Source organism: Argentina silus (genome assembly GCF_951799395.1).
Source record: "Argentina silus genome assembly, chromosome: 14".
NCBI lineage: Eukaryota > Metazoa > Chordata > Actinopteri > Argentiniformes > Argentinidae > Argentina > Argentina silus.
In genome coordinates this window covers 4721862-4740863 of record NC_139668.1, presented here as the reverse complement: position 1 = coordinate 4740863, position 19002 = coordinate 4721862, and the positions used below count along the sequence as shown (strand labels likewise).

At 45.5% G+C, this 19002-nt stretch overlaps 2 protein-coding genes and 1 long non-coding RNA gene across 3 annotated transcripts; 1 reads left to right on the top strand and 2 right to left on the bottom strand.

The window, feature by feature from the left end:
• Positions 1 to 284: 284 nt before the first annotated feature.
• LOC310815019 (26S proteasome non-ATPase regulatory subunit 4-like) lies at positions 285 to 5688 on the bottom strand. Its single transcript, XM_083684625.1, has 10 exons — positions 5644 to 5688; positions 4604 to 4744; positions 4196 to 4310; positions 3786 to 3872; positions 3402 to 3470; positions 2974 to 3189; positions 2304 to 2409; positions 1722 to 1856; positions 1256 to 1317; positions 285 to 816 (listed from the first exon to the last, which is right to left on the bottom strand). Exons 1-10 carry the CDS (start codon positions 5667 to 5669, stop codon positions 646 to 648), a joined length of 1128 nt encoding a protein of 375 aa, XP_083540751.1. The 5' UTR covers positions 5670 to 5688; the 3' UTR covers positions 285 to 645.
• Positions 5689 to 6084: 396 nt separating this feature from the next.
• LOC310815616 lies at positions 6085 to 7845 on the top strand. The gene is made up of 2 exons (XR_014554628.1): positions 6085 to 6747; positions 6780 to 7845. It is a non-coding gene; the product is annotated as an uncharacterized lncRNA (long non-coding RNA).
• Positions 7846 to 8000: 155 nt separating this feature from the next.
• Positions 8001 to 17838, bottom strand: LOC310815613 (phosphatidylinositol 4-phosphate 5-kinase type-1 alpha-like). The gene is made up of 17 exons (XM_083685461.1): positions 17610 to 17838; positions 16940 to 17160; positions 15129 to 15163; positions 14890 to 14970; positions 13771 to 13901; positions 13523 to 13640; positions 12389 to 12541; positions 11716 to 12015; positions 11274 to 11482; positions 10915 to 10998; positions 10715 to 10763; positions 10441 to 10525; positions 9975 to 10151; positions 9488 to 9626; positions 9287 to 9349; positions 8761 to 8851; positions 8001 to 8679 (listed from the first exon to the last, which is right to left on the bottom strand). The coding sequence occupies exons 2-17, from the start codon at positions 16983 to 16985 to the stop codon at positions 8677 to 8679; spliced, it is 1764 nt and encodes a 587-aa protein (XP_083541587.1). The 5' UTR covers positions 16986 to 17160; positions 17610 to 17838; the 3' UTR covers positions 8001 to 8676.
• Between the last annotated feature and the right edge of the window lie 1164 nt (positions 17839 to 19002).

The window sequence follows — 19002 nt, the reverse complement described above, 5'->3', positions numbered from 1 at the left end:
CTACAAAAAAACATTCGTATATTATTTTTCACGGTAATTTACAACACCTTTCAGGTAATGTACCAATACATATCTCCTTTCTTTCTGAATTTGTACACGTCCAAAGATAATACAGGTGTTTTCCTCCAATCTGTATGCCCCCCCCCCACCTCTTTCTAGCTGATACCACTGTCATGTAAGCTTATTGATATGGTGAGAATATTCTACACCAGATCATCACACACCTCATATCAAAGATTCAGACGAGAAGGGACTGCAGCAAACAATGACACAGGCATGCCAACCTTGATCCATCTTTTTTTTTTATTGCAATAGAAAAAAACAACAACAAAGAAGTGAAAGGAGCATAACTGTTTAGTTTACAAGCTTGAGGACCAGTCATTACATATCACTCCTGTTGTCAGTCAGTCAGTCAGTAGATAACTCATGTGAATGTATGAATGTGTGAGAAAGAAAGACAATCGGATATCCTTGAAAATCAATTTTAAGGAAGTTTTATAACCCCGAGATGTCCATTAGATCAAGCCATATCCTTATGTCAAGTCTGTCATGTCCATGTTTGGCAAGTCTCATGTCAATGTTTGGTAGTCCATGTATGTATGTATGTATATATGGATGTAGTCAGTCTGTCTGTGTCCTCCTGGCTTATTTTTTCTTCTCCTCGTCCTTCTTGGTGTCAGGCTTGTTCCCGGTCTGGGAGGCCAGGGAGCCCATGGCATTCCGGATGGCCTCGTTATTGGGGTCGACGCCTGGCAGGTTCTCTAGGACGCTCTGGAGGAACTCAGGGTCCTGCATCACATCATAGTCATCCTCCTCCTGAGGAAGAGCAACAGGAAACAGACACACATCAATTAAGGGTCATGGTTTGAATTGCACAGGGGAGGAGCACCTCCATAAGAAATAAAACATCAATATAGTGCCCCCTTTGAAGTGTGAAGTAATGTTGGACACCCCCAAAAGCCAGTGTAATTCCAACCCTGATGAGGGAGACCTCACAAAAGATATTGATGGTATCTTGCGTATCATGTGACTGTATAAGCCAGCAAGGCAAGATGGAATGTCATTTTTTAACTCATTTAGTGTCACGGGTGACTTCATTCACCCAAAATGCATACATACTTATACCCATCAAATTCATCCAAGTATTGTTGCAAATCGTAAATACCACATAAAACACTCAGCACTCTAGGTGGTGAGTGTTTCAGAATTATTTGTCAGTTAGTGAGTTGCTACGCTGTTGGTGTGAATTTCCTACCTTGGCAGATTCTGCAGTGTCCATGGGGGCTCCTGTGTCCATGGCTATCGAATCTGCATACTCTGGAGGAAGAGGGAGCAACCAATCAAATCACTTTGATGCAGCTATATTGAACTCTGTTGTGTCAGTGGCTATACTATGTCAGTGGCTGTGTGTCAGTGGCTATACTATGACAGTGGCTGTGTGTCAGTGGCTATACTATGACAGTGGCTGTGTGTGTCACTGTGCTGAAGAGCATTTAAGAGAAAGAGCAGGGTCATGTTCAGTTCGACCACACCATAGCACAATGTTTTGTATCAGGAAATCAACATATGGGTTCTTATTGGACAAATTCAGGTTGTGTGCTCTCCATGTTTGGTCCGTTTTCCCGGTTCTGTGCCTAACAAACCCAGTGAGTGTGCGGATGGTGTTGATTCTAATTGAATTGAACTGAACTGAATTGAATTTAAATTCTGCTTCCGCCCACCTCCTCCAGCCAGAGACATCTGCATGGCGTAAGCGATCTGCTCCTCCTCAGTCATGCTGCTGAAGTCAGGCAGCACCGCTGCTCCTGTGCTCTCTGGCTGGGACACCGACATCTTCAGCAGGGCCTCTTCCGATTCTGAGGGGGAGAGAGGGAGGGAGAGAGAGAGAGAGAGAGAGAGAGGAGTCATGTACAGAGGAGAGGACCACATGGGGAGACGTGTGCTGTGGAAATACAACCAAGTGGTCTCTGGGCTCAACCATCCTCTGGGCTCTGTACTCTTCTACTGTACCGTCGTCTTTTGAACCTAGAACACCTATCCTACGGTTACACCAGAACACCCTCCTTTTCCACTTAGCGTTCGTGTTATTACACTGAGTCAGACTAGGAGAGTTGTGCACAAATAACATGTACAACAGAAAGGGCTTGAATCCAGGGACGACTCGGTTTGGTTCAAACGTGTACAAACTAAACGTAGCGAATATGCTACCCTAAACATCACTCCTCCACACCTCACGTACTGCGTCACACAAACCCCAGAAGACGCACGCTCGCGCGCACACCTCCCTCCCCCCCTGTCCTTACCATCTGCTGTGGGTGTGGTGCCCGTGTCAGCTGCAGAGGCCACGGCCACCCTGCGGGCCTCCTCCTCCTGCCTGGCTCTCTGCTCCTCCATGGACACACGCAGGGCCTGAGGACACAGTTATACCTTCATCAATACTGAGTCCAACACACACACACAGCCTGAAGAGAGAGGAGGAGGAGAAGAAGAACAGTTCTACAGAGCCCAACCAAGCTGATGGACGGACACACACACACACACACACACACACACACACACACAGGAGAGAGGAGGAGGAGGAGGAGAAGAACAGTTCTACAGAGCCAAACCAAGCTGATGGACACATGAACAGGGCCTGAGGAGAGAGGGGGAGGAGAACACAACAACTAGCCTAGTCAACACAACACCTAGTCACTCATCCATCCACCACAGTTGCTGTAAGTACCAGTGCTGGAAAGAGAATATCTGAGCCAGCACAAGTACGGTTCGGGTGGGCAGTATAGCGCCTGAAGCCCCTTAGAGCTAAAGGAGAGCTAGTATCTCTGGTACACAGTATTACTGACTGATTTCGTCAGTTGAATTCTGATTTCGTCAGTTGAATTCTGACGTAAACAAACAGAGGCACTTGACCGGCCTTTTCCAGATACAAACGATGAGCGTTTGTGGCTTTGAGGAGTCCCGACGCAGTCTTACCAGGGCGAGCTCTGGGTCGGCGCTGGGGTCGACCCCGAACTCAAAGTCGCTGGCACCCAGGCCCATCATGGAGCCGCCCTCGCCGGCCAGGATGGGGGAGGACAGCAGGGCGTCGGCCAGGCTGGGCCCCGGGGGGACTGTCACCAGGTGGGAGCCGGTCCCCTCCTTCCCGTTCAGAGTGTTGATGAAGGCGGTCAACTTCTCCGTGTTATACTCCTAAAGGGAGAGGGAGGGAGGGAGGGAATGGGGATGAAGAGGTAGAGGGGAATAAGTGAACCTTCCTCTCAGAAGTTAACATAGTAACAATGACAATCATCGGAGCGTGAATACAATACACTGGAAACAGAAAATGACTTGTCTTTTTCTTGTGTCTCAATTTAATTGGATGCACTAATTTAAAGATGTTAACAGTAACAACAACTTCTCACCTCTTCCCCAAAATTGATAATGTCCACATTGACCTTCTCTTTCTTCAAGCGCTTGGCCATTTTAACTAGCTGTGGGGGCGATAGATTGGGAGGGAGGGAGGCAGAGAGAGAGAGAGAGAGAGAGGATTATCATGATGACAAGCTGCATTCCTACTGCTGAGAACAGTCACCCACTACCTTGTGTGGAACCAGCTGTACATGAATTTCACAAGAACAATTTTTTTTGGCCAAAAAAAACATGTAACAGACGGAATAAAAGGAACCTCTATGACCAATGAGATTGGGCTACTTAAGTAACACATCTGGGTTATGCCCAAATATCTCAGTTACATGAGAGAAAGGAGATGATCTGTTCAAAGAGAGGCCAGGCTTAGTTAAACTCACGTCCTTCTCATTATCCTCCACTGGGCTGCCCACAAAGGCGATGATCCTCATCTTGTGGTTCTTCCCTTGTCTGTGCTTCAGAGCCAACTACACAGACACATGGAGCAAACAAACCACAAATCTACATGAACACACGCTAGATGGTCTTCTCAGATCATTGAAAAAAACAACAAATAATATATATATATATATGTGTGTATATATGTGTGTATATATGTATATATAAATATATACACACACAAAATCATTGTTTTCCCTTTCATTAAATAAATTAAACATCAAACATACAATACACACATCACAAGACAACCCCCCCACCCCTGAATGACACTGTCTCCGCCAAGAGTGTGAAGAGAGATGGCTGGACAGGGAGATAGACAACGTCTGCAGCAGGAGGCAAGGGCACTCACGTGGGCCACCCGGATGCCGATGCAGAAGCAGATCTTGCCCTTGGGCTGGATGGCGTGCAGTTTGGACAGGATGCGGCCTGTGTCCGGTGTCAGTGTGGTCAGGACCTCACAGTTACTGCCGTCGAGCATAAAGAGTCCAACAAAACAGTATTAAAATAAGGACCGTCACAGTCAGCCACGTCCAGGTCCAACAACACAGCAATAAAACAAGGACTGCCAGTGTCCAGGGCAGTCATCATCTCCCTCTAGAGAGCAATTAGGACTCATTTTCTTTTCTTTCTCCAGAACAACCCAATTAAATGACACACACAATCAACACTCAAATGAAACTGCATTAGACAAACCGAACGCTTTCTCAGGTCACGGTCAGACAATTCATACGGTTGAGTACAACACACAGAAGCATACTTTGCCATGGTGATAAGTCCTACGTTGTTCTCAGGGTTGCTTCGGGTTTTGGAGTGGCAGACAATGTTGACAGCATCCTGCTGGGCTTGTAGCCTGGTCGGTAGGAAGTCTCCATTGCGCATGTACTCACTATTGTCCACACTGGGGATACAAGAGGGATATGAGTGAGTCTGGTTGAAGAACTTCCAAGGAAAACTAATAAGAGGTCAATAATGATGGTTCACACAATGGTGGCTGGCTATGTTCAAATGTATGACGACGCACTGTACATCCATGTTTACTAAAATGTGCATTGAAAAGAAAGGTGTATCTACACCTGTATGTCGATATAATAGATTCTACACCTTTATTTGATCAATTCACAATTCATATTGGAGCAATTGATTGAAAGATAATGTTGACAAGACAACTTGATGCATCAACATTCAACATAAAAAAATCTATGCCAACTGGCGATACAGAGAGTAGCTACTAAGCTAGCCATCTCGTTGTCCCTGTGTAGGACGACAATATTCGAACAAAACCTAAATATCAAGTCAAGAGTAGTAACGTTTATATGTCAGAAGAAACAGGCTACTCGTACTGTTCTAAGGAGGCCTGGACTGCAAACTAGCTTCCTGGCCCTGGCTGACAAAACAACCGTGTCCACTGTCACCTAGCTAGCTAACCTACGTTGACAGTCTGGGTAATTTGGTAAACTACGGCTTTATGCTGATAAATATGTGCAATTGTTAGCAAGCAAGCTAGCTAACTAAAACATGAGTGTTGACGAATTTCGTCCTTGACTTGATGACAGTTGAGAACCAAGCCTGTCCAACCAGTAACGGTTAGCTAGGCAGCTAGCTATAATGACTCAGCCAGTAATGTATTAGTAGCTAGCTAGTAGCTCCGACTGTCGTTTGGTAGTCCGGTATTCCTTCAAATTTACAGAATTCAAACCCAAGAACTATAAAATAACGACATAAGCTCGTATCCTTAAGTCTATGCGGAAAAAAAATCACGTTCAGACATAATTTAAAACGTATTTGTGACATTCTTACCAGACCATAGTACTTTCGAGCCCCATTTTGGAAACTTTCTGCTCCTTCTCTGACGGAGTTAAATAACGTCGCCTCCTATTGGACAATAGTTCAACAACAGGAACTAGGATTGGCCAAACGGGCGATCAAAAAATCTTACAGTAATTTACACTGTTTACCTTATGCCTTCCGAAATCTCATGACTGATTTGGAGTACCTTTACTTCTGTAAATTCTAGTAAATTTTAAGTTTTCTCAAATCTATTTAATAACACGTGGACATTGCAAATATATCATACATATGTTTTGAATAATATAAACAGCATCTTGCTAAAAACAAAAATCAATAAAATAATAAAAATCTAGCCTATACATTTACTTATCACACAAACCACAGCATTTTTGTTTGTTCTTTCTCTTTAATGAAATCAGGAAGGAATACATTATGAAAATATATGTCAGCCCCCCCAAGAACACACTGTAGAAAGAAACACAGGCGTTGACACCATATGAAAGGCATTTCTGTGATTCCTATATACAGATTTACAGTTCCATACACATGAACAGGAAAAGCAATCATACCAGAACTGAACTGAAGTTGGATAAAAAAAAAAAAAAAAAAAAAAAAAGGAATATATTACAGATAAAACAATCTGTATGAAAAAAAAAAAACATGGAGAAAACTGAGGAAAAGCTTGAAGTTGAATGTTAGTTATAGTTTTATTAAGAGAAATGCAATCTACCCCATCAGTTTTGCATATAATCCCTGTGGTACAAATACATTTCTAGAGAAGGTACTCTAGGCCAGAGACAGAATAAATAAAGATAAGAAAGGCCTAATAAATATAACTATTTACAAACTTGGTTCATAAGCTCTGTGTCATAGTTGCTTCTGAGGTTTATATAATGTAATGCACTACTCAATCTCTCTCATTCCAATATTGGGACAATCAATGCATTGTCTGGCAGTCTGATATGGAACATAATGAATAATAATAATAATAATTCAACATGCATTAATTAAACCACTATACCCTTTGCTGAACGTATTTGAGTTGGCCTAACCTTGCTTGTGCGGACTGTTCATTCTAAATATTCATTACAGACTGAGTCAAGACACTTAAAGGTGTCGTAGATGACAATAAAGGTCCTTTTAAGGCCTGGCTGTAGAGGAAAAAAGTGAATGGTTCAATTACTAAAATAGGACCACTTTGCCCATTCCATAGAAGCTTATGTGCATGGTACAACTTAAACATAGTTGCATTGCATAGTAAACGGTCATATCACTGCAATTAAGTTCACTGGTCTGGCTCCATAATCTACCTGAGACAGAACAGGGTCAGAATCTGAGCCAACCAGGTGTATGTTGTGTGTGTGCTTATACATCATCACTATCAAGCATGAGATGGACACTGTTTGTGTCCTTCAATACTTCCATAGTAATACAACAATATACGTTATTGTTAAATCACTGCATATCTGTTTGAGGAGTGTTGCATGGCGTGTTCGGTTCAGCGACCCAAACCTCATACCTCATGATTCTAGGGTACAAGGACACATTGGGTCTAACTGTGGCGTCTCCTGTCGGGCCACATCAAACAACTTTTAGCCATTTGCTAAAAAAAAAAAAATGGCAACGAGAGGACTTGTGTGATTCAATTCAATAAAGAGGAGGAGGCTGTTTTATGCTCTTCATGAAGCTTCACAGCCATCAACATTACTCTTGTGAATGTTGGTTCTTTGGTCACACTCTCCCCACTGTCTTCTAGGTACAGGTGTGACTCCTCCATAGAGTTATAACACTAGAGAGGAGATAGCCGGTGCCTTCTCTAGTGATATATCTCTATGCCTAGCCTACACACCGCTAGTCCCTCAGCCAATAAAACAAAAGGACACCAGTTTGGTTGTCCCATGTACTGTACTGTTGCTCATTGATGTACCAATGTACCATTGCTATTAACCAACAGTAAATCCTCTAGTCTAGTTGTTTTACAGTGGTATTGTCTGTTTCCAAACTCACTTTCTGGCTAAACCTGTCGTATACCAGGCTAGCTCCAACAATACACTAGCAACTGCTGGCTCCCTGCCCTAAAATACTGTTTTAATGGGTTTACCAAACACAGTACATTCTAGTCCTTCCAGCATTATACGTGCTATACAATATTCACAGTGAGCTCATGGAGAAATGGGGGGGGGGGGGGGGGGGGGGGGGCAAAATAACAAACGTCAATGAAAAAAAACGTAGTTAAGGTTAGTTGAGTTCACAAAAATACATACGAACCCAACGTAGTGGCATTGTATCATCATAGCACCACGTAGTAGTATATATCATATAGCAGTGTGTGTGTGTGTGATAGTACAGGCAAGCTTAATATGGAAGATCTCCAGCAATCACATTCACAGATGAACAGATCACCTGAAGCAGGAACAGTCTGGGTTCACCTCACTGCTGCTGTTTGGTTACCGTTGTTCTCAAGGCTTGTTTGGTCTGCCTATTATTCTTGCATAAGGCAAATACTTTCTGTTACATTCTAACACCTATCATTCAATGCCTCAAGTATGGAATTTCCTACGAGGAGTCTCCTTGGTAGTTGGTTCTGGGGTGTGCAGTTCCCGACATATCCTCCAGAGGGCGACATCTGAGATGAACTGCATATTATACCATGATAACCACAGCTTGGGTGTAGTTGACTTGTACACCGCCAGCTTAGTGTGTCCCTAGCAAAGGCACCTGTGCGCTCTCATGTCCTACCCATGCCTGCGTAGCGTTTAGAAAGTTCAAACGAGAGTGGGCACATAAATGGAATTTGGAAGTATAGTTGCCAAAACAGCAACTGGGCTGTGTAGCATCTCCCGATAACCACGTCTCTTAGTCCATCCGTTCTCTCCATTTCCCTCCTTTATCTCCGCCGCTCTATCCTTCCCTTGGCCCGGAATCACCAAGGCCTTCAAAAACACTTCATCTTTCCCATCTCCCATCACATCCGACATCTATTTCGACTTTCTCTTATCTTCCTCCAATTTGAGTCCATTCCCACTTTCACGATAGTTTCTTTCACTGTTAAAGACAGGGGATTGATTAGATTACAATCATTGTTTAAATCATCAAAAAGTCAAATGAGAAGCTTGAACTGCTTACATAACAGCTGCTGGCCTGAGGCATTATGTCGTTTAGTGAGATCACGTCTTCACCGACACCGATACACTCTTCAATTGATCCGACTTCAACACTGAGGAGGAGAGAAACAGAGGTATGATGCCGTATGATGTTTGAGAGAGCATGACATCCCATTGCTGTTGTATAATGTCCTGCATGTAGAGCTCTCCACCACGCTGGAAACTAATTCCACACCATCCTCAGTTGTGTGGTTAACAAAGGATCTTGTATATGTACTTCACATAATAGATTCAAAGAGCTATGAATGCACTGCTTTGTGTGTAATGGATGTGAGGCAGCCCTGGTTAATATTCTAATGTGTGTATTCCAGTGGAGGTAGAAATCGGGAGACGGCCATGGGATGTGAATGGAATTCCTTTCCATGCATTACAATGAGCCTATCCTCTGATTTCTTCCTCCACCGGCCTCCCCCTCATGTTTCTCCCCAAAGAAACATCAATCTTAAAAAAAGTTCTCAGATTTGTGCGTATGTACTTCTCTTTCTCACCTCTTGGGGGCACTAGGGTCCTGGTCTGTGATGGCTGGCTTGTGCACCTGCACTCCCACTGACCTGAGAGAGAGAAAGAGAGAGAGGGAGGGAGAGGGAGAGAGAGAGAAGGGGGGATGATTCAATGAGGATATGGAACCACAGATAAGAGACAGCGCACACCTAGACACACACACACACACAACACACACACACACCTACCTGTGGGGGGGAGAAGACTTGGGAGCAGGCTCAGAGCTTCCTAACGAGGAGATGGAGAGAGTTGTTTCAGCAGAGTTACTGGTGACATCATCACACGTGGAGGTCTTTGGGAGAAGGTCAGGGCGGCCTGACTGCGCGCCTTAGGGCAGGAAAACATCATCATCATCTATGAATCATTCTGTTTTGTTTTGAAAAGGCATGTTCTTTCAACTGCATTGACTGATAAGGTTACCGTCACCCATAACAACACTATTTTTCACCCCAGTCCACATTTCCAACCATGACTCACCCCCCCCCCCACCCCCCTGTCTAAAACCTCACCTCCCTACCTCCCTCTATCCCTCCCTCCCTCCGTCCCCTGCCTCCCTCCCTCCCAGCTCTCCCACTCCCTCCTTGTTCTCCCCCACCATCCCTCCCTCCCTCCTTGTTCTCCCCCACCATCCCACCCTCCCAGCATCCTCCCTCCTAGCATCCTCCCTCCTCTCACCACTGTCTCCCTCTGTCTCGGAGGTCTCGGTGGTCTCTGTGGTGTGTGAGGGGAGGGATCCCAGGGTGAGGCTGCTGCTGGGCTGGGAGTGTGGAGGGGGTGCTGAGCCTGTGGTGTTCGCCCTCCGTAGGCCCCCCTGGGCCCCCACACGACCCTTCTTAGAGGGGGACGACTTCACTATGGGTGGGTGGGGGGGGGGTGGGGGGGTAGTGGAAACATTATTTGTTTTATACAACATATTTTACAATTGTTGTATTGTTTGTGTTTGTGCGTGTTTAACCAAATATGAAGCTGTTATCCTGTGTAAAATGCACTTTTAAACTCAAATAAACCTGAAACTTCAAAACTTGAAGAGCGACCAGTATGATGATTAGATGATTAGATTTTGGGAATGAAAATAATACATTCATCAACAGATGTGCAGATGTGAGTCGGACGTTCGTAACGCAAACACACAAGCACTTACATAGAATCTTCCTGAAGACTGTATTGCACATGAACCTCTGGAAGCGGTCTGCATAGAAGCCTGGTCTGTGCACTGAGACAGTGTCCTAAAGGAGAAGAGGGAGAGACGATTAAAACACACACACACACACACACACACACTTATCTCACAGGATGTTAGGATGGTGTGTCTGCCCTTAAGTCTAAATTTTTTTTGTTGTCAATAAAGTTTTTTTGGACATTTTGAAGGATATTAGGATATTACACCAAGCAAGACAGTGTCTCTGATGTCTTACCCCATCGTGGACCAGGGCTTTCCAGGAGTGTTCCAGCTTCTTCACTAACCTGAACACAAACACAGGACCTGGGTTACATGAAATCAACACACACACACACACACACACACACACACACACACACACACACACACACACACACACACACACACACACACACACACACACACACACACACACACACACACAGCAGTAGTTACCTGTAGGATTGCAGAATGTCGATGATGCCGATGAAGACTAGCATCCTCTCTCCCTTGGAGTTCCGTGCTGGAATGCCTCCCATGCTGCAAGTTGAACGAGGAGCAAACTCAGATCACATGATGCAGCTCAGACCTTCTTGCTGCTCAATGAGTAAATCTACGTTTTAAACTGCAGTGCTGGTGTTTTCAAGCTCTAAATGTGTCTGAAACTTTGTGTGCTGCTATTTTGGCCAGGTCTCTTGTGTAAAAGACATTGTTAATCTCAATGAGACTAACCTGGTAAAATAAAGGTGCACACACACACACACACACACACACGCGCACAGGAGGAGGAAGAGAGAAGATGGACGTTAACTCACTGGTCCTCAGACTCCAGCGCCCCCTTGCCCCTGGCTTCCCCTTGGATGGCCTCTATGGGGGTGCAGTAGAGGGACTTCTGGCCCTGTGGCCTCCGCTGGTCTGCTGCCCCCGCAGCCCCTTCAGCCCCCGCAGCCTCCTCCGCCGCTCGCTCCAGGTTGTGGATCCCCACCAGCAGGCTGTAGTCCATGATCTTAAAGCTCTGGAGCAGCTGGAGGGGGAGAGGGAGCAGGGGGTGAAAGGGTTAGGGGGCTCAGAGTAAAGTGGTCATAGTCCATGATCTTGATGCAGCTGGAGGGGACCCTAGGGTTAGGGGTCTGCGCTGGTCACACACCCACACGCCTACCCATACACGCTGACATCACGCACACACACGCCGACATCACACACTACACACACACACACGGCAACATCCCCCCCACCCCTCCTCCTCCTCTTCCTCACCAGACAGTCTCTCTGGATGGTCTTGCTGAGAGCGTTGTAGTTGTCCAGCTCCAGCAGCAGCCCGTCCGGCAGGTCCTCTTTGAAGTCCAGGTCCTTGTAGGTGGGCACGGCCTTGTCCCGCTCCTTGGCCGACGCTCGCCTCTTATAGGTGGAGCCCTTCAGGTCGTATTTGAGGTGCATGCGCACGGCGCGGGGCAGCAGGTTGTTCATGACGGCGATGCGGATGTTCTTGCCCCCCGCCTGGATGCAGTACAGGCCGTAGAACTTGGGCAGCAAGGTCCGCTTGTTCTGGTTGAGATTCTGGTGAGGAGAAGAGAGGAGGGGAGAGGAGGGGAGGGGAGAGGAGAGGAGGGGAGGGGAGAGGAGAGGAGAGGAGAGGAGAGGAGAGGAGAGGAGGGGGGAAGGGAAGGGATGAGTAAACATGAAACATGTATGAATCAATAAAAGGCACTTCAGGTATGATTCGGAAGCGCAGAACAGGAAATGGAAAATAAGTATGAAGGCATCGAGGACACCCGCATCGTCTTGGTAACTCAAAGGTAAGAAGGAAGGAACACATTTGTGCGTGCACATCTCCCATAAAGAGTCACACACCCACACAAGCACACGCACAAGCATACGCACAAGCACATACACCCACCCACCCACCCACCACCCCCTCTCCCTCTCTTACCATGAAGTAGCCAGGCAGAAGTTTCTGGAGGAACTCTGCCTCTTTGTGCTGTACAGTCTTGATGATGAACTCGTCGTCACTGGATACGTAGAAGACGGAGCCACTGGCTCCAGAGTTGGACAGCTCAATCAGAGGCTCGTTGCACAGGGAGTACTGCAACCAACACAGGCTCCTCCGTCAAACACTCACAAGGCAAGACAGACACAAAAGCAACAACACTCGGCAAAATAGCTTCTTTGACAAACTCACGAGATGCATGATGGTCACTAAACGGCTCGGACGACATGTTAGGAATTAAACACAGTGATAATGTACAGGCGTGTACAGTAAGTATACAGTAAGTCATGCAGGCCAGGTACACAAACAGTAAGCCATATGCTCATCCAGTTTGAGCCTAATTCAAATGCCAGTGCGATCAATAATTACACATATGCTCAAATGCATTGACTTCAGTCAGTATCAATATGTTCCCTATTGATCTCCCTCCTCCACAGACTTTCCACTGTCCTACTTTCTCTGTATCCGCCCTCTCCTCACGTCTCTCTCTCTATATATATTTTATCTCTCCTCACGTCTTTCTTTCTCTCTCTCTATATACTACCTCTCCTCACGTCTCTCTCTCTGTATTCTACCTCTCCTCACGTCTCTCTCTCTATAATCTACCTCTCCTCACGTCTCTTTCCCTCTACGCTCCCCTCATCCTGATTCTTCTTTCAGTGACAGAGAGACCAGCAGGATGAGTGAGGAGGTGGTGTATTCAATTGATCTATGCATCCTGTGCGTAACCGTGAGTAGACTTCATAAAATCCTATATGCGAGGCATCGCGAATGATTGGTAGATCGTCGGAAGCGGGACTCTATATCCTTGGTGCTCATCGAAGAGACAAATGACAGCGTTATCCGTTCACTGGTACCTCCTCCCGAAACGTGTACTTTAAGACCCGGTTTGGGCGGAAAACGTTGTCCCAATGACTACATATTTCAGGAGCAGGAACCGTTGCGCGGGTCTCTGTCATTTCTCGACTATTGTCACTTAGATCCAGTAGAGGGTTTTTTTGGGGGATGTGCACAAACTCTCCCTCTGCTCAAGTCACGGACCCAGCAGGGCGGGTGACGAGGGAGCTGGACACCCACCAGGTAGTCGTCGGGCCGGATGCCGAACATCTCCCTGAAGTAGCGGAAGGCGATGGGAGCGTACGTCTTGAAGCGGAAGTCTGTGTAGTGGTGCCCTGGCGTCAGGTTACTGCCTTCACTGAGAGATGGAGAGAACGAGACAGAAGAGTAAGAGAGAGAGAGAGGGGGGGGGAGAGAAGGAGAGAGAGAGAGACACACACACACAGACAGAGACACACAGACGCGCAGACAGACAGACAGACAGACACCTTGGAAAGAAGATGCTCTCCACCACTTCAAAGTCCTGCATGAGTACATCTCTCTCAGGCTTCTGGCTCAAGCTGCCCACTGTGTGGGTGATGCCCAGCTGGATGGCACCTTTCAGGGCAGAGGAGGTGGTCTGGAGAGGGTGGGAGAGAGGGAGGGAGATAGGGAGAAGGAGAGGGGGTGGGGGACAGAGAGGGTGAGAGAGAGAGAGAGAGAGAGAGACAGAGAGAGCAGAGGGGGGGGGTGGGAGAGAGCAGAATGAGGTGGAGGAGTGAGTTTTCCCATAATTTATATATTATGCAAATATCTAAATCAACTGTGGAGTACTGATTTAACTTTCAAATGCGGAGTACTGATTTAACTTTCAAATGCATGCCTGAGAAAAGCAACCATGCACATTCCTGACAGAGTGCTTTCTAATCAGCAACACAACTATACACAGGCACTCTTTATCCTAGGGCTACGACCTGTCAGGGGAGGCTGGTGGAGGTAGGAATCGGAGGACGGGCTCATTGTAATGCATGGAACAGAATGAGGAATGGTATCAAACAACTCATTCGATTCCATGCATTACAATGAGCCCGTCCTCCGATTTCTACCTCCACCAGCCTCCACGGGTTAAAATAGGGCAATAGAAAACGGCTGAGACATTCAGAAACCGCCGTACTCAGCAGAAACACCCCCACAAGACTAAACATGCCACTGGCAGTTACGCAAATACAACTGACTCGAGGGACCGAATTCATTCATCTTTCCCAGGGTGGAAATCTCAACAAATGTGATTGTTTAACTCATTTAGAGCAGAGGGTGAATAAAGTCGCCCAAACCGTCAACTTGCTGGCGTGCCAAAGGTGACGTCATTCACCAAAAATGAATAAATGGAAAATACCACATAAAACACTTGGCACTCGAGTGTTTTCCGGAATTCTTCGGCAGTTAGTGAGTTAAGAGTGTGCCTTTGAGTCAGGTAGTGATATCAATATGATACGCAAAAGGCACACAATACAAAAATACAAAACCCTGTGCTACAAAACACAGTTCTAATTTGAAGCCCATGAGCTCTTTGTGTGTGTGTGTGTGTCTGTATCTATCTGTGTGTGTGTTAACCTATAAGCTCTGACCTTCTTGTATGTGGTCTCCCCTGTGGGGTCGATCCCACGGTGGCCAATCGTCTTCTTCATGGTTTGAGACAAACCAAGAGCCTGAGAGAGGAAAGCGAGTCATTGGAGGGGAGACATACAGAGAGAATGGAACAGAATAGAACTTCTTACCACTAGAATGTGGGCCTTGCTTCTTATGAGGGCACAAGAAAATGAGTGGAAAAAGAATGCATAAAAACTGTAAACATGTTATTTCTCACCTCTAAGGAAGCCATCTTGGGAGGTCCACTAGAGCCTGTAAAACCCCCCCCAAAACCCCCCAAAATTAACCAAAAAAACCACAGGGTTTTGGCTTCAAGACTACATTCAAAACAGTCTGATTAAACCATGGTTGTATTCAGTAGGAAAGAAATGGGCAAACGGTTAAACTTTTGAGGCAGATAATTCTTTTGAGGCAGTGTGTGTGTGTGTGTGTGTGTATGTGCGGTTGATTTATACATACTGAACACAATTTACATTTCGTGAGTTCTATGTAAAATAACAAACATCTATAGGCCGATATCTGACCAATCTCTGGACACAGAGGTGATGCAGTTTCCAAGACAAAACATAACAGCCCATAAACTGATAGCACCTGAGTAGTGTTCATGTCAACTACACTATTAACATGAATACACACACACACGATTTCCTGTCAATAGGAACCAGGAGAATATCAAATCAAACTCTATTTATATAACTCAAAAAACAGATGTTTTTCTGAGGGAGTGTCTTGCCAAACAAAAACACAAATCCAACACCGGCTGCATGCACAAACAACACCTGCGTCTACCTTGTTCGCTCCTTCCGACAAACTGAGTGTGTGTACACTGAAAATAAGTAGAGGGTTTTCATACAAACACCACAAATGTGGGGAGCAGTGCAGTGCAGCTGTGCTTTCACAAACACACACAAACACACACCAAGTACCTCTGTGAGAAGATAGTCTCCTCCAGAAGTGCAGCTCTGTGGGGTGGGATGGCAGGGGTTGGGGGGGGTTTAACAGGAAGGCTATGTTCACTGTGGATACAGGTCGGGTCTCCCTCTCACCAGCTCAACATCTTGCCAAGCAAACTAAGACCCTAAGCTTGTGGCTCCAAGGGCGACAGTGGCCTTCCAGATCCCCAGGGAGTGTCAACATTACTGCAGGACGCTATAGACAACACTAGCGAGCTGATCCACATCTGCTACACTACCAGCAGCCTGACAAGAGAGGAGGACTATCCACCAGATCAGGCTGGTGGAGGATGGAAATCAGTAGACGGCTCATTGTAATGCATGGAATGGTATCATGCGTTACAAGATTCAAGATTCTTTATTTGTCACGTGCATACAAGTATACAGTGAGCCCCCGTCCTTCAAATTCTACCTCCACTGGCCTCCACTATCCACCAGTAGCGCTAGGAGTTGTGTAGTAGGCCCAACAGAGGGTTCTATCACAGGCTAGTGTTGCACAGTGCACCGGTACTTCGATAGTACCGTGATACAAAACATCAGTTACCATTATCAGTGCTCGTACTTTTTCATTATGTGGTGACACATACATGCCTTACTGGAGGAGTTGTATGGCTGGCTGAACACCCTGGCATCGTAAAACCAAGAAGGTTTTCAGGAAGAAGAGGTAATAACGTTATTGGTTTAGTGCTGGGGGAGGAGTGGGGGGTCTGGGTGAATGACAGTACCATCACATTCATTTTGTTTTTTTCCTCACTTGTGTATGGATAGTCTTAGATAATTGGTTCTAGACTTTATCAAACCAAACCACTGAAAATCGTAGTGGATGTAACAACATCTCATGACCGCAAAAGCCGTCTCACTGGAAAAGCAGGCCACTGTAGGAAGATGTCAGTGGCTAGACAGTATCCCTGAGAATCTAGGCCAATTTATCAAAACTAGAGATTACATACAAGACATGTGACATTCTACATACACTGTGTACGCAGTTATTGATCGAATGGATACTAAAGGCCTGTAGGGAATCATACCTGGCTGGAAACATAAAACAACCTTTTTGATGTTTGTTTACACTTACCAACAGAACTCGATGGTCCTGAGCACGCTGTCCCAGCTGTGGCCATTTCTGGAATTTATAGACTGAGTATATTTGTTGTTGTCAGGTCGATGATTCTATGAGCTTCAACAAGACTTTGGCTGTCAAGCCAAACAAGTTGGCTTGTAAACAAGTAAGCTCTCCCCACAGACGCTGCTTCTCTGCTGCCTGCCTGAACACGCTGGGGTGTACCAAGTGGGTCCCTGACCAAACAAAACAAAAAGTATGATCAAGTGTCCTAACTAGCCAACATAACAGCATACACTGGCTAATTGTTGTGGTTTCTTAGTAATCACAACTGACTAGCTACAGTACTAAACAGATCTACTAGTACAGCTAGCTAGCTCCTGATTCCTGCAACTTGCAAGCCAGCCACGTTGGCTGACCAGCAAATTAATGCAATGCCAACGGAGTTGGCTGGCTAGCTAGCTAGCTGTACAAGTTAGCTAGCAACACGCTATTTAAAATTCGTAAATCTAGCATCTGTGTCTCGCCATCATTGTACAATCCGTTTATGTCCTTAGCTATCTAACTGGCAAACTTTAGCAAGCTGGCAGTAAGATAAATAGCTTACAGATAGCTAACAATAGCTAGCGAGTTAGCCTGCTAGCTATAAAAACTGTGCTTTCACCAACTTGTCAGGTCTGCTTACCAAAAAGTGTAGCCAGCTAGCTAGCTAGCAAACGTTAGCAACACAACCGGCCAGTATGGGGTTAGTTGTTAGCTGGGCATCATCATCTCAGCTTTGTTGGGGTGTTGTCCTCCTTGTGTCTGTCCGTTTCCCCACAGATAGAGGAGTTGCCCCTGCATCTAGAAACTCGCTCACTGCCCCCGTCCCGACGATCATGCATGCACTGCTGCCAGCTGTGTGTAGGGTTGGTTTGTCATCACAACCGGGAAAAAGCTATGAGGAGCGACAACGGCCAGTGAATGTCTGGGGCAGCGAGCCAAACTGTTTCTAAAGTGGGCTAATAGCGACACATGTGGTGACAGTAGTGTATGACTGTGTTGATCGTATGATCTTTTTCCAATTGTGTATTATAAACTAAATAAAAGAGGCAATCATAAGAACAATACTGGGACAAAAGTTGCAAAAGGGTTTACTTGACATCACATCTTTATTTACTCAGTGGAAAGAAATGTAAATACATAGTGCACGAATGTAAAGTTAAACCACAACGTTTTGGGGGATATTACACAGGTTATTTAAAAAAAAAAGAGAAGATAATCGTCATCACGTCTTATTGATATGTTGACCTAATGTGAATGTGAAGAAAAGGTTGCATGAAGTGAGTGGTTGAAAGAATGTATTAGCTAGAAAGAGATGCAGTCGACACATTCCCTGTGCTGCAGCATGCCATGTCCTCTTCATGAAACCTAAAATGTGTTACAGAACAGAAGGAAACAACACAGTTACACTTGATGAGTTTGAGTAGTTAGTTGAGTATATAAAGTAGCAAACATAAAAAGAAGTAGCCTACATTCATATATTAGTCATCCCTATATGCACACATGCTGAAGATACACAAGTTCATAAACAATTGTATCCAAGCATATTCATGCACTATTACAATGCATGGTTTCAATTTGTGATTCTCAGTCATAAACTCTCCTGAAGAGCACAACTAAAATGTATATGCTGTGCATTGTCTTTTAGGCCGACATGTATTTATCTTACTATGAATACACCTGTTCATGGATTAAACAAGTTGTAATTAAATGTTGGTTGAATCCTGACCCGCGTGTTCTGACCTGTCTAGCAGGTTTGTGGGTTCCAGGTGAATCCTGGGTCCAGTGGCACCGGTGGGGCCTCGTAGCCTGGGATGGGCTCATAATCAGGGTTTATGACCAGATCCTCGCTCTTAAAGCAAGCCCATCTGTCGTTCCTCCTACAGCAGCTGTATGCCCTGGTCATTGTGGAGAATTCCGCTGTACAGAACTCAGAGAGCGCTTGCTGCCACTGCCAGGAAAAGATATATGTGAGACATTCTTAACAATTCAATGTAAGGTAAGATTATCAAAAGAAATCCAAACACATTTTGGAC